The 15,000-nt window shown below is 38.2% G+C and overlaps 1 protein-coding gene across 5 annotated transcripts in view; it reads right to left on the bottom strand.

The window, feature by feature from the left end:
• LOC137997889 (adhesion G protein-coupled receptor L3-like) overlaps positions 1–15,000 on the bottom strand; it is a 91,558-nt gene that overhangs the window by 53,044 nt on the left and 23,514 nt on the right. For 3 of the 5 annotated variants that reach the window (XM_068844226.1, XM_068844212.1, XM_068844219.1), the window contains exons 7-9: positions 12,995–13,034; positions 3,936–4,154; positions 2,214–2,378 (exon numbers count right to left, since the gene is read on the bottom strand). In XM_068844226.1, the coding sequence (XP_068700327.1) occupies positions 2,214–2,378; positions 3,936–4,154; positions 12,995–13,034 (424 nt within the window). Of the gene's footprint in view, positions 1–2,213; positions 2,379–3,935; positions 4,155–12,994; positions 13,035–13,110; positions 13,554–15,000 lie in introns of those variants that run through there. The other 2 variants (XM_068844234.1, XM_068844242.1) reach the window with 2 other exon arrangements.

The following is a 15,000-nucleotide window of genomic DNA, read 5'->3' as shown; positions in this document are numbered from 1 at the left end:
CGGATGGCCTTCCGAACAGGGAGGACGATAAATAATAACTACGCGAAGCTTTTTAATAGAGCGTCCGCTGACCATCCATTCGGAAAATTCAAAGGAATCATGTTCGACTGCACCAATTCTCCTCACATTTAGTGAATCACGGTACATTATTCCGGTCCCACCTACGCTACGTCCGATCCTGTTTTGACCCATGAACTTATAGCCATCCGGACAAAGTTCCGTACTCATCGCCTCGTCGCCTTCCCTCAACCAACTTTCTTTAAACATGAACAAATCAGCCATGCAATCACAAGCATAATGAACGATTGTTCAAGGAGCATAACAACAAAGACTGATTTCGATTTCCATTCAACAAAGGAACGCCATTTGAACAATTGATCCTAATGATATTGTCACTGTTACGTGACGATCGCTTTGTTCCCTGTCTACACCCTCCGCAATCTGCTGATCGTGAAGGTATTTGGTAGCTTTTGTCAGGTCCCGGGTTTAGTTTAAAAACCAGATCTCCCTCTAACAAAGGCTTGAATGTTGAGATCGTATTTGCATAGTAAATGCATGGGCGACTCTGTCTTCTAACTTTACAAAGCCGTAGGGATCTTGGCCTGACAGGTCTAACAAAACAGACGAAAAATGCACAATCAGCACTATTGTTCGTAGACACAATACCATGGGCAGAGAACCAAGAAGTAACTTGCCATAATCCATAGGTAAAAACCCATGTTTCCGCTGTTCATGTTGGCCCTTGAGTCGTCCAAATTTGCCTCCAGCAACTTGATACATTTAGATTCCTTCCAGAACACACGTAGTCCGCAAAAGAATAGTCTAACAGCAAGAAAATAACTAAAAACCAGGAGCGGCAAGAGACGCGCCCACACCTCATTGTATCAAATAAACCCTAACAAAACCAATTGAGTTATCCACTGGATAGGGCTTATCCACCCTTCGTACAACTGGGGCCAGAACAACAACAAAACCACACGCAATAATATTCAACATTCTTCTTCACGGTGGTTTCTTTGAAATTTTTACGTGTCCTTTGAATTGGCTGGCTAATCCCTCATTAAATCATTATTGAAGGTAACTCTTGACATTATAAATTGAAAAGCTTTGGCTCTTGCGGATATGTGCATTTATTAAAAACTGAACTATATATATCATATTTCCAGCTTTTTCATTGGCTCGCCGGACACAGGCTATCAGTTCATCTACTTGCGATACCTAATATGGTCAAGGAACGCGTCAGCAGTCAGCATAACATCTTTTGCACCTCTCGGAAAAAAATGGCCGAAAAAAAGCCTTTTTGGACCGGAATGAAATCAGCATGAAAGATTTGTTGATCTTGGAGTTTTTAATAAAACAATTATTCTACTCGGGCTTGCTGGATGTAAAATAACTATGACCAACTCGGCGCGACGAGCCTCGTTGGTTATCTACAACTTCATATCCAGCGCGCCCTCGTAGAATAATTGGTAAATATCTCTGCCGTGAGAGACGAAGTATACAATGTTCTTCTAATTTTACGGCACACCTTAAAGTGCCCCTGTGATCAAAAAAACCACTTCCTTTTTTCCTTCAGATTTTGAAAGTGTGTTTGCTTAACACCTGACTGGCAAAATTTTGAGCTTTGATTTTTATCCAAAGGCCGTTTACTTTGAGTGTAAGTTTTGGATTTCACGGTTCGCCATTACTCACGTTCAAAACTGACCGATTGGACCTCAGACGGTTGGATCGAGGGAAAAGTGACGTCAGAGGCTCACTAGCTTAAAATTTCAGCGTGTGAACGCAGCTTATTATGTATGCAAAGCCTGAGTTTAAAAGTCTGAAAGCCCAAAACCCCCGTGCTGCATATTAATTCTGCGGCGTACACACGTATTGCATTCTTAAACTAGTGAGCCTTTGACGTCATTTTCTCCTCGATCCAGCTCTCTCAAGAACATAATGTTAGTAATGGCGGACCATTAAATAGGAAAATTACAGTTAAAATAAAGAGGTGTCTTTTTGAAATCAAGGCTTAAAACGTGGGTCACTTTGTGTTTTGTTAACATAGTTTTGAAATCCAAAGAAAAATACGAATTGATTTTTTGGTCACAGGGGCACTTTAAAATGGGACCCGAAACACGCCTTCTTCGGGGGAGAGTGTATCCTACACGTTTGCCGATCTAACAGAGAGCTTCCATAATCTCTAAAGGAAAAAAGAAATGGGTTTAACGTACCGGAGCAGTTTCTAGGATTTATTCTGTTCAGTGGTGTACGGCAGTCGGAATATAATGCTTGCCAGTGAACCTGTACTTTCAGTGGTTTTAAGATGAGAAGATAAGCCCGCTGCCATTCGCAGTACCACGTTGGAAATTGACCGAATCTCCTCAGCAAGCAGGATGCTGCAAAAAAACAAATAATATCTCAATAAATGTTAGGCAAACGGGATGATTCGCGCTTTAGCAAATTCCTGCCATCAATGCTGGCTTCTAACCATCTTCCTATTCCACCTTCCAAGTCAGTTTTTCTGAATACTGTCAATTACTACAGCTTAGAGGTACGATTTTCTACCACTCAGTCCAGATTGAGCTCTAAACAACATTGGATTGCATCAACCAATATTAACTAAACTCAATTTTGAGGCATTAAGGCTTTTTAATGACGGCCAGCTGAAAGAAAATAAATATTATCTTCTTATTGACTGAGTGGGAGGGGTGGACAGGAAAACAATTGACTCGAGGTCACAACGTACGGAACACTCGCAGCGGGCTTCCTCTCGTATCTCCAAACTCATATTATCGACCTCTTTTTTGCAAAAACAGCACACTTGTGAAGAAGATACGTTTTTGACTTTTTTGGTTTCTCCGACTCCCCCCCAGAAACCTTAAAAAAATTAACATTGTATTTTGTTTTCTACACAGTGTTTTCCTCGAATCTTTCCTCGACTGCGGTGAAATTTTTTTATGCCTTCATTTGAAAAAGGATGTTTACTTGTTAGAGTTCATTATCACGAAGTTCATCCGGATAGTAAAACTTTCACGGAGTTCAATGCCGGCACTTTTTTTGGGAAAAAATAGCGCACTTATCCTCACAATATATTTTTGACACAGGTTCAGGGGTAGACGTCTTTTTCCGGACCGACTCACGTTAACCTGTCGGGCCCTACACACGTCATTTTCATTCATTTTTCACCTCAAAATGAAATAGAATGAAAAGAAACTTGGATACAGGTTTCTTGGAGGGTGCAAATGAAATGGAAATTATGACTTTAAGAGCACGTTGCAAAGCCTCCTCTTCATTCACAGAAGTCAGTAAAATATTGATCTGCAAGAACCCATTTACGCTCGACGCCATTGTGACAGTTTTGGAGCCAATCAAAAGCCAGTATTTGAGACGACATTATTGCAAAAGAACGCAACCTCACACACAGTCAAAAAGGTTTCTTACCTTAGGCCCCGTCCACACGTATCCGGATATTTTTGAATCCTCAACTTTTTCTTTCCGGATACGCCTTCCGTCCACACGTATCCGGCGAATTCACTGGCGAATCCGGAAGTTTTTGAATACGCTCTCCAGAGTAGATAATTTTAAATCCGATATGAATCCGGAACCACGTGGACGCCAAATCCCGATATTTTTTGTCCGGATGACCTAACAAGATCGAGCCCAGTTCCTTTCCGTGAAATAAATTCTCAAGATGGCTGCCGAGGGCTTCATGGCGCATGCTCTGTTACCTCTGTTTCCTTGAGGAGTCCTGAGCACTAGAGTGAATCCGGATATGTTTGGGATACTTGTGGAGGGGCAAATTGGAATTTGAATACGCTACGCGTGGATAGAAATATTTTTGAATCCGGAAAGAAAAAGTTGCGTGTGGACGGGGCCTTAAACAACAATGTAATGAGCAAATAGTGTGACAACTGAGGATAGACAGAATTTGAACAAATTTTCCATTGAAATACCTGACCCCCTCGTTAATGTTCTATTGGCGTTTCTGGTGTAAAATTCACAGCACATTCCTGTTGTTTTAATTTTTTTTAGTGTTTCGTTCCCTTTGTCGAATCCTTTGCAACTGAGATAGACTTGAATAGACCGTATTGTACAGTTCCACGAAACGCTTCTTTGAAGTGGTATAAGTGTGTCCATCTCAATTGTGGCGTTATCATGTCTACTGCAGCTAGCTGTGACAAAGAAGATCAAGTTGAATTAGTATATTCAGTAAGGAAAGGAAAGGAAAGGAAAGGAACTTTAAGTGTCTAGTCGTTCTACCGCTGGAGCACTAGGTTGGGGACACTGTAAACTGAAATTAAGGGTTAGGGTTAGATGCAGAGTAGAGAACCAACAAACTCAAGCCACATATGATGCCGAGTCTGGGAATCGAACCCGGGCCACATTGGTTGGAGGCGAGTGCTCTCACCACTGCGCATGCCTTGCACCCCTGAAACCAGTTGGAGACGGCATTTCTAATATCCCCAAATTACTGTGCCTCACAGATGTTTAAAGTTTCCTATTTAAAAAACAGCACACTCTATTTGATGAGTGAATAATGCTTCTGAGAATGTCACCAACTGAGCCAACTGGATGCAGGATAACGGAGTGTTGACGGAGACTTGAAAAATAAGAGTCTTCCTTCGGTTTTACTCTGACCAAAAAAATCTCCCAAAATCTCTGCTGTTCAGATGTATTAACCGGGCGGTCAGCGGCTTGTTAGTCACTTCTTGAGCGGGTGACCCACTGTTTGTGGAACAAGACGCTCCATAAAAGCGTACACTGGGCTGCCTGAGGTACGTTTTACACAAAAACAGAAGGCACTGAATTTGGTAGTATTGAACTGCAGGGTTCCAGTTAATTTTTTCAAGTGGGGGGTCATTAAGATCATGAGGGTCACCCACATGTCGCTCCAGCAGAGGCGCTTTGGCTCACACGTTCACACCTTTAATTATTTTTAATGTCCGGTCCCATTTTGAAGTCTTTTAGTTTTTTAAGCTTTGGTAATAAATTCAGTTTAAAGATAGCAAAACACGCTCTTGAGTAAAATGCAATTGTTTCTTCTCAGATAAAGAAAAAAATTTAGTTTTCATATATAGCTCTGAATCGAATTCTCATCGAAAAATTAATGACAATCGATCGTTAAAAGACGAAGATTTCTGCAGTCTCTGACTTTTATGATGTTTTGTCAAAAGAAAGAAATTGATCACGTGTTAGGAAACCATAAAGGTGCACGTGATCACTTTGTGTCAACTGAATGAACTACGGGAAAACATGTTAATCCTTCGTCGTTTTCAGAGTAAAACAACGTCTTTGGTTTTTTTTAACTTTGTTGTAATATTTAACTGAATATTTACAATTCATCTGTCGAGTCAGGAAGCCCTCTTTGTCGGGTTCCTGAAGACGTATCTATTTTGACTTCAGGGTGAACTATTTACACAATCGCGAGGTTGAGCGGCCATGTAATTGAAAATCTGAACATCCATGACATACAAAAACAGACTTGCGAATTATCGCAAATCATAATGCTGACAAGCACAAAAGCAGAAGAAATGGTTCATAAACATGAAGTTAATTTGTTACTATCTGAATGTTTTTGAGTTAGAGTAAAGGGATATATTGTCACGCAACTGATGTAATTTCATGACACTCAAAATTCGCAAAAAGCGTGAGTTTCATGTAAACAATCTTCGCACTAGCAAGTCGTAGCAAGAAATTGGATTAACCAGGAAGTTAAAGAAATATTCTTGGCTTCACAAATAAAATTCGTCTTACACTACAACGACAAAATCATTTGTCAGAGAAATAAAATTCCTGTCTCCTCGCGTATCACATTTCAACGCACGTATGCAAATTTGTTAACTCATTTTCACCGCGATTCCAGCGAAATTTTAGTTCTTTCAAATACATTGCATTAGCAAAAATATTATTTCTCGTCAAGCGTTTTATGTTTATGTTCAAATAAGCGCTAAAAATAAAGATTTTTTAACGATCTATCCGTAGATATTTTTTCATAATTTAATATTATCTGTCAAAATTTGCACAACAGTCAAATCACAAAAATAGCAACGCACGCAACAAATTTAGTCGCATTTACCTCTTCGTCGAATTGTAATGCTTAACACAGGAATTTTTAGTTATTGTGAAAATCTTTCTTTATTCGTTAGCATTCATCCTTTCAATTTTCAGAGAAATCGACCGGTCCGCGAATATTTTACGAGTTTTTTTCAATGGGATGTCAAAAGGCCAAGTGGATGTTATGCATAATAGCGGAAGTTCGGGCGATCAAGTTGCGCGTGTGACCCGTTATGAATATTTTTTCACAAAATGTTCCCGAATCGTCAAGTATCACCACACAAGACAAGAACATCATTCTAAAAGCTTATTCTACGCAAAAAGTAGGTTCTGGAGGTAATTTTGAGAGTGGAAATCAAGTTTACGCCGCATGGTATATTTATATTTAATTAAGTTAACACAACAGAAAGACGCTTACCTTATTTTGACACGAAAATGCTTTACTATTGCCATAAAAACTATCCAGTTAAACTCGCATATTACGCAACATGATGAATTCATAAAGGCCACCTTTTTTTTTTGAAACAAACAACATATTTGCTATAAGAGGCAAAAAACCCTTCCTATCTCATTACGTGCGTGAAGACAAGCAACTCAATCGTGTCAAATTACACTCCGTGTCGAAAACACGACTAAATAAATTTCGCACCAGTATTCAGCATCAAACCCTTTACTGAAAAACCCTTTACTTGAATTAGCAAGCAAAAATGGGCAACAAGCTTTCTTTCAAATAATTTTTGACTAACAAAAATTGCGTGGAGACAAGCAACTCAATCGTGTCAAATTACACTCCGTGTCAAAAACGCAACTAAATAAATTTCGCACCAGTGTTCAGCATCAAACCCTTTACTGAAAAACCCTTTACTTGAATTATCAAGCAAAGACTTAGTGAAATTTCCAGTTGTTACCAGAAGACTGTGCAGAATTGATTACAAACAAATATAAATAAGCGAGACAACAGAGATCACAGATCCAAGTTTTTCAATTCCTTCTCTGTCTTTGTTAAACCCATAAGTTACTATAGAATTTTCCATTTGCTTTCAGTGTTGTACAAAACACCACACTTGTACAATCTTAGAACTACAGCTCACTTTAATTACGGCTCGACGGGCGACAGATTGTTGTCGAATTCCATTACTCGTCCCTTTTAAGATTCCAGGTATTTGTTTTTCACTGCCTGCCTTGTTTATCCAACTGACTTTCCAACTGACTTTCTATTATTGAGCTCCATAAGGGTATATTTTGTTTAAAGATCCACTAAAACGCCATTCGCGTTACATGACTTTCGACGCCATTGCGGGTTAAGTTAATCATTCTACTGTGTCCACCAGAGAAATCTACGCATTTCCCACTACCCCCTTGATCCTAAGAAAATAAGCGCAGAAGGCTTTATGCACAAAGACACCACTTAGCAGGGGAGTGACAGGCAAGACGTTTACCGACACGGGAAAAAAAAAAGAAAACCAACAAATGAAACGCAGATTCCGACTGGGTTTGGCAACCCAGTAACAAGTTTATTACATAAGTAATTTTTTATTAGTCAGACTACGTAGATGACTTGCAAATTCAATTAACCAGGAGATTCCAATATCATGTATTGCCACAGTGAGAGGTAGGTCCAGAAATGTGCGCAGGTACAAAAATTACAAATTTCACAAAATTGCGCTACATTTGAGCAATTTCAACGAAAATTTCTAAAAGTAGAGGGCAATGACAAATTAAACAAAATTTGCAAAAAATGCAATAGATTCAGTTCAGCAAAAAATGGAAAATTTACAACTTTTGCAAAACTTGCAAGAATGTGCAATTTTCGCTACATAACCGAAAGGCACAAATTTCACAAAAATTACAAAAACTTCAAAATAAATTTCAGGCCAAATCTGAAAACTGGAAATTCAGCTAAAGTTAAAACATTTCAAGGCCAAAAATTTGCAAGTTACTTAGCAAAAATGACACAAGGTTCAAGGTGGGCCCAACAAGAAAGACAAAATGTATTAAGGTTAAACTGAACGCGGTATGGTAGCAAAGAATCGCGGAATCGTTATCAAGGGGCAACCGTTCGCAGGTCAGAGTCACATCAACCCGTTTGAAATGTCGAATCCTGTATCAATCAGATGTTCCCTTTGTGAAATCGGCAACGCTTTCTGGTGAAAATAATTAGAATGGAGTTCTCAATGATGTGCCATCTTTAAATTGCTGGGCCTACACGATGTAGTAAACTTTCATGGCGAAATCTGCAGGTTTCGCTTGAGAAAACCATAAAATGCTCTTAGTTTTGGAGTATGTTGCTTTGCAAAGGTTTGAGTGAGCTCGGGGTTATCATTGTGGGCTTATTCGGAGTTTTATACACACACACACACTTAACTCAGTAAGAACGAGCCATGTTTTCGTTTTCTTTTCTTGTCTCTGCCAGACACGATCGAGATTAGGCGTTATTTGGCACTGCTAAATGGCTCGCTGGTAGGAATGTAATGCTTTATTTGTAATATGCGTTTGATTTGCAATTTTATTACTCGGCGCGCGATTGTTTGCAATTTTTGTAAAATTTTCAGTTTTTGTTAAATTTGTTGTTTTTGTTTTTGTTTTGGTAATTTGGGCCAAAATTGAAGTCTTGTTGCTGGGTGCGCAATTTTTATTTTGAATTGTCGCGAAATTTGCGAAATTTTCTGCAATCTTAGTAAACTTTGTAGTTTTTAATAAATTTATCATTGCCCTCTACGTTTAGCAATGTTTGCAGTTTGCTCAATTTTGTGACGTTTGTAATTTGTAACTACGTGCATTTCTAGACTTGCACATGCCCTAATTAGAGCGAATTTCGTATGAACTTAAAAAAGTGTTTCATGGACCAATAAACAAAGCTTCTCCTTATTCCCGCCAAGGAAACTCCTAATATGGGAAGTAAACAAATCAATTCGATTGACCAATCACATTACTCCATTTCAAATGACGTCAAAGCGAAACTTTCCAGAAAGTTTCATGGGGAGATTACGTTGTTTGCATCCGCGTTCGATAAGCCAATGAAAATTCGCGCTTGTTTGTTTTTGTTCGATTTAACAAATTGATGTCAGTTTTTCATGCGTCTGTCCTGTTGTTGATCATGAATTTCGTCATAACATTGTCAAAGTAGCTGTGCATGGATCCGCAGACTACTTCGACAATATTATGACGAAATTCATCGTCAATAAGAGGACAGACGCATGAAAAACTGACATCTATTCGTTTTTTACAATAACAAAAAGGCGGAGGGGTCAAAATTAAGTCAAAACACGAGAAGAACGCGAGGCAAAAATGCGAGAAACTTTAATCTGGACGCGACCAAATTCTTAACTTGCTTCGCTCTCTTATTGGCTAATGGAAAAAACGGAGACTTTCTATTGGTTAAAAAGTGACAGATCGACGTTTTCACGAACATTTTGCATAAATTTAACTCTTCGAAACGCATAAATAAATTTATGTGTCTGTCTCCTTATTGACAATAAAAATTAGCCAATGAGCGCACGAGCATTTTGCCGTCCTTGTAAAAAAGCCTGTTAAGGACTTTCGCCCTAATTGTTTGTACGCAACTTTCACTGCGCGGGTAACGCGACTGTAGTATGTCACGCATTACTTCAAGCATTAGTTGAGATCTTATGGCGACAAAAACGCCAGGGAAAAATTTCCAGGCCCCCAGAAGAATGGCACATTTATTTCCAATTTATCACGAATTTTCACGCATTTAATAGGAGGATCTCTGCGAGTTCATTTTGGTGGAAACGTAAATTGAACAAATATTGACCAATTAATGGCATAATGTGTCATATATATCCAGCACTCTTGGGGCTTTAAGGGTTATTTTAAAGATAGACATATAATATGTAACATAATGGAAAGCAACATGCTATTCCTTTGCTTTGATTTGTAGTACAATAAAGTTAGAGCTGCAATTAAAACTTCTCATGTGGAACTGTTGTAGCAAACAAATGAAATATTCTTTTTGTCCATTTGCTGCCCTCTTTTTGTGGAGATCTTCACACATGGCTCGCGATTACGTTCACGTTTTTTCGAGTTACAAGAGAAATCTTTCAGTTTGGAGCTTGCCAAAAGCACAACAAACGAAAAAGATATCTTCAGGGAAAATTTCAGTTCGCTGAGTTTTGATTCAGGTAAGGTATTCAAGATTACCCTTTTTGCTCGCAGACCACGGACACCATACTGTACTGTTTACGACAACATCCATTATCTAAAAAAACCCACTCCTACATTGCTATGCACAGAAACGTTCACTCAAACATATTATTTTTATGATATTCGACGGATGAGTAGATGAGGCTACATCTGGTTATGATGATCCATCTATCGAAATTAGGGCTTTTTTCCCTTGCCTCAGTGACCCCCAGATTTTTTTTCATTTTTCCAATAAGCAATTTATGACCTAACTTCAGGCGAATAATGAAAGAAATTTCAATGTGGGAAGATTTTCGCGCGAACGTCCTTAAATATTTTGCATTTTTGTTTACGTTTTTTACGTTTTTTTTTTCAAGGCCATATGAAAGTCGCTCAACTTACTTCTTTGTTTTTTCTATGTAACCTGACATCTAGCAACAACACCTGTCTTCCGCCGAAACTTTCAGGCGAGGAAGCATAATTGCAAATCAACGACCATCATTGGCATATTAAAGGCACTGTTCATGATGAAAGCGTTTAGCCATCAGTTTTTGTTTTCACAGTCGTCTGAACCTGCAGTGGCGACTTGCTCAAAGTTTGTTGAATTGATGTCTCCACAATAAAAGGTCCAAATGCAAGAAAGGCGGGTGGTAGTTTAAAGTTTAGCGCCCGAATTCGGCTAGTTCTTGTTCTTTTTTCCGTCTCTAGGCAAATGAGCCATGCTTTTTCATGCTCATTTTCATGCTCATACTTATCTTCTCAAGTTCATGCTCTTATGCGAGGTTTGGTGAAATAATTCTCATCATTTGTTATTTTAATGAAAGAAGAATATATGATCATAATAAACTTCAAGAAGGTCCGGACGTCAGGCGACGGACGAAACACAAACCAAGGTTATTTGTTTTGTCTGCAGGGATGTCCCTCAAGATGATTATTCAGTGGTTGAATGAATTTACATACGAATGAATAAGAAGCGAAAATAACTCAGTTTTAAATGGCGAATAAATTATTGTACAAATTGAGGCATTCCTATGGTATGATTTCAACTTCATTTCGATCCCTATGAAAAATTGTTTGGTCATTGCAGGACTTAATCATTAGGAAGCATGATATCACTGGGAGCCGGTTTTTCGACGAACCTGTGAATGATGGAGCTTTTGTTTATTTTCCTGCTCTTATGACAAAGTGCGCTGCTAAAACTGAGATTTCTTAAATAAATGCTACCTCAAAAAACAATAAGGGCGCGATAGATATATGTTTTTTGTTTTTCAGTAGTGAGTAAAGGATTTGGGAATCGCCGATTGCACTAGAAAAGAATCTGGCTGTTAAGCTTTAAGTTCGGGTTAAGTTCTACAAAAAGTTTTGTTTTTGGGTTGATCAAATGATAATAAAAGCTCATTTTTTTTCTCCTTTATTCAGGTGTCAACATATGTCATAACCGAAGAACATTCAGGACGCATTTACATGCATTAAAACACGGTCTTTTTGAAACTAAATTTAAAATGAACATTTAAGGAGCATGAAAAATAACAACAATAATTGCTATTCCATCAAACTGTTTAAGTCCCTAATGGTAAACACTTTGAGGCAAAAATAAATACTCCTGCAGCACCAAGAAAAGCTGTTGCTTTACCACTAAAAAAAGATGCTCCAGTTTCTTAAACGTTCGCCCCAGGGAGTTTGATATTGCCTATCGTGTGACATCCCTTAGCACGTCCTTTTTAAATTAAACATGAGCAGTTCTTAATCATTCTCTACAAATTCAGCTGCTCTGATTAAATGCTGTTGCGATAGGTTAAAGGGATAACCACAGCGATATTTCAACCGTGGGCTGTGGGCACCCGTTTACCATATTACAAATTACAAAATTATCCGTATTCCATATCACAAAATTATCCGTCTTTAACGTTACTATGAATTCGGCAATACAGGCGATTCACAGGCATGTTTCGTTGGTGTTGAATTATTAAAAAGTAAAAACATGCTTAAGATGTCGGGCAATTATCGCTGCCATCAGTTGTTGAATGGCGAACGGACAGATATATGCAATAGTCAAAACACGATGTCTTTTTTCATCAATGAAACATACGTGATGAGTTGAATAATCGATTGACAAATAATTTTATTGTTAAAAAAGCCGCGTCTTTTTCTTTCTTCATCGAGCTTTTAGCCTTAATTAATTAAACACACTTCTCACACCTTGCTTGGCTTATCAGTTTTCATCTTCTCTGGTCAAAACATCTGCAAAGTGCTATTGCCGGCACGAATGAGTCTTTTCGGTAATTATTAAGAAATAACTTTGGCTGTTTAAATAGTCAATGGTAGCCTTGCTTATTCAAAGGTACCGACCGATAGCAATTTCATTTTGTCAACGAACAATTTGAATGACGAAATACTTTTTTCTTAGCATGTAGACTTCACGTTTTAATAAGCTGAATAGTATCATTTCCCCAAGGAACTATTTGATTTTTGTGAGGCTAAATCGACAATCATAAAAAGAACGCAGACAAAAGGGACTATAACAGGGTGACGAGGCGGCTAGAAAGGCTATACATTACTTCGTTGTCGTAGCGTTGTAGTAAGCTCAAAACTGTATTCGTGTCTCATGGAAGTTCCAGCAAGTGAAAGCCCAATAATCGAAAACTCTTTCTGCACTGACAAAGTTTGGACTTCCCAATTGAACAAATATGAAATACTATTTATCTCGTTTATTCTGGAATAAGTGCATATTTATGCTTTACGTTTGTAGAATAATTGACATGGATTGGGTGAAAAAATGGCAGGATTGTTTGCAAAGTCAAAAATTAAAACTTACCTGTGTTTAAGGAACAGTTTGAGTCTTGAGGCCAACTTGTCTGAATATCAACAAAGGAAAAATTTGAATTAACGAAGGCCACGCGACAATCCAAGAAGCCTGAAATATAATCTAACTTTTATAGATGGTAGCAGGAGTATTTCCAGAAAAACGGTTCTCAGAAACGTTGTCCTCATCTTTGTCAAACAGAAGCAGAACTGCTCCAAGAGAGTCAGAAGTATTCTTCTGTCATTAAACTGAAGTAAAGTAGTGCATCTGTTTAACTCCTTGCCTGCCTGCCTGCCAGGTTCATCTTTTTTGCTCATGCGCTCGTGAACTAAGTAAACACTCAAGGGGATAAAGGCGTCTTCTTTAGTTCAAAGACCTACGGGAAATTCCTATCGACTGCAAATAAGATGTACAAGCATGTGTTGTTGGATAAAACCGATGAAAAACCAGAGTTTGTTCGACAATTATCTTTACCGGTGTCAGTAGAAATTCTAAATATTTAAATAAACGCTTTTATGAATTTCAAATCGACTATTGTAAGAAGGGTGCATTGGTGTCTATTAGAAACCGAAAAACTGTACAAAAATTCGCTCAAAACCGAAAAACTGCATTGAATTTCGAGTAAAACCGAAAGCCGAATACAAAACCATCAAAACCGAAAGTTTACAGACCCGGATTTCCAAAACATTAATCGATCTGATACATTAATGGCACCTGGAGGATAAGGGCGACCCTATGTTAATTTCATCACTTTATGTGGATGCTATTTGTGAATCAGGCATATCTTCTACTCTCTGTTTACATTAAGGAAAAATGGTTTTCCACAGGTAACAGTGGGTATCTAATGGTAAAGGATTACAACACTGTCGTTTCTTTCAGTATGGAAACGTTTTGATATTTGTTCTGTACTATTGTCAAGGACTTTGCAAGGGTGTCTGCGAGTTCCCAACTGTTGCCATAGCAATGGTACAGCACTGCCAAGACCTCTAAAATTCAGTTTTTGGAAAATATCTTAAAAATCAATTTGGTCTAGTAGTATTTTTCATTTCATTGGAAAACTCCATTGAAGTCATTTATGTAATAGGTAGTATGAGAAAAATTTATTTCTGAAAACGTGAGTAATTTCAGTATTAAACGTTGTTGAAAGAAAGAAAAGGAAGAATCTTACTTACTGTACTTTACTTTATTTACAAACAAATCATAATTATGCAAACAAGACCATGGTGGCCCGCAATTAGCATTGCTATTCTAGGCGGACAACTTACACTGCGACATTATTACTCTCTCTCACAACAAAGTAAACAAAAAGACACTTTGAAATTGACAAGAGTTACACAAACAAACGCCTCAAACATAAGAGATAAAAGTGTTGAAAAAAAAAAAAAAAAAAACAAAACAAATAAACAAATGATCAGAGATATTATAGGTAACTGTTAAAGAAAAGCAAACGGATACAAATACCAGTTTTCATAAAGAATGTGGCTTTTGCGATTTTAGATCACATTTTTAGTTTCCGCGGGTCACCCGTTTTCAATATTGGATATACGTGTGGCTTCCGCCCAACGTTTTTGAGCCTCGGACGCAAACCGGAAGGGAACATTTCACATGCTGGGAAAGTTGTCTCTCCTAGATTTTTAAAATTAATTGTCTCTAATATTGAAAAGATACTTAGCAATATAAATGTGTTCTTGTCAAGACAAGCTAAAAAAGAAAACAGCTGAAATCAGGTTGTCCTCCGTGGTTAAAAACTTTGCTTCTTTATATCCACGTTCTGAATATGAATATCTAGATCGTTTTTCGCGGGACGTCATTAAATTCTAATGATGCATGATGTTGTAATCGTTTGGCCACATTCACGCAGCATTGTTGTGCTAGGGCATGCGCGTTAAGTCCACTTCTTGCGTACCAGGGGCCTGGGGCACATGAACATTTCCATGTTGCGTTGAAAATGATGAAAATGTTGCGTGCGTTTGGCCAGCCCGTTCAACACATGTCGCAACATCATGCAACAATGTTGC

Source organism: Montipora foliosa, chromosome 1 (genome assembly GCF_036669935.1).
Source record: "Montipora foliosa isolate CH-2021 chromosome 1, ASM3666993v2, whole genome shotgun sequence".
NCBI lineage: Eukaryota > Metazoa > Cnidaria > Anthozoa > Scleractinia > Acroporidae > Montipora > Montipora foliosa.
This window is presented reverse-complemented; position numbering and strand designations above follow the sequence as displayed.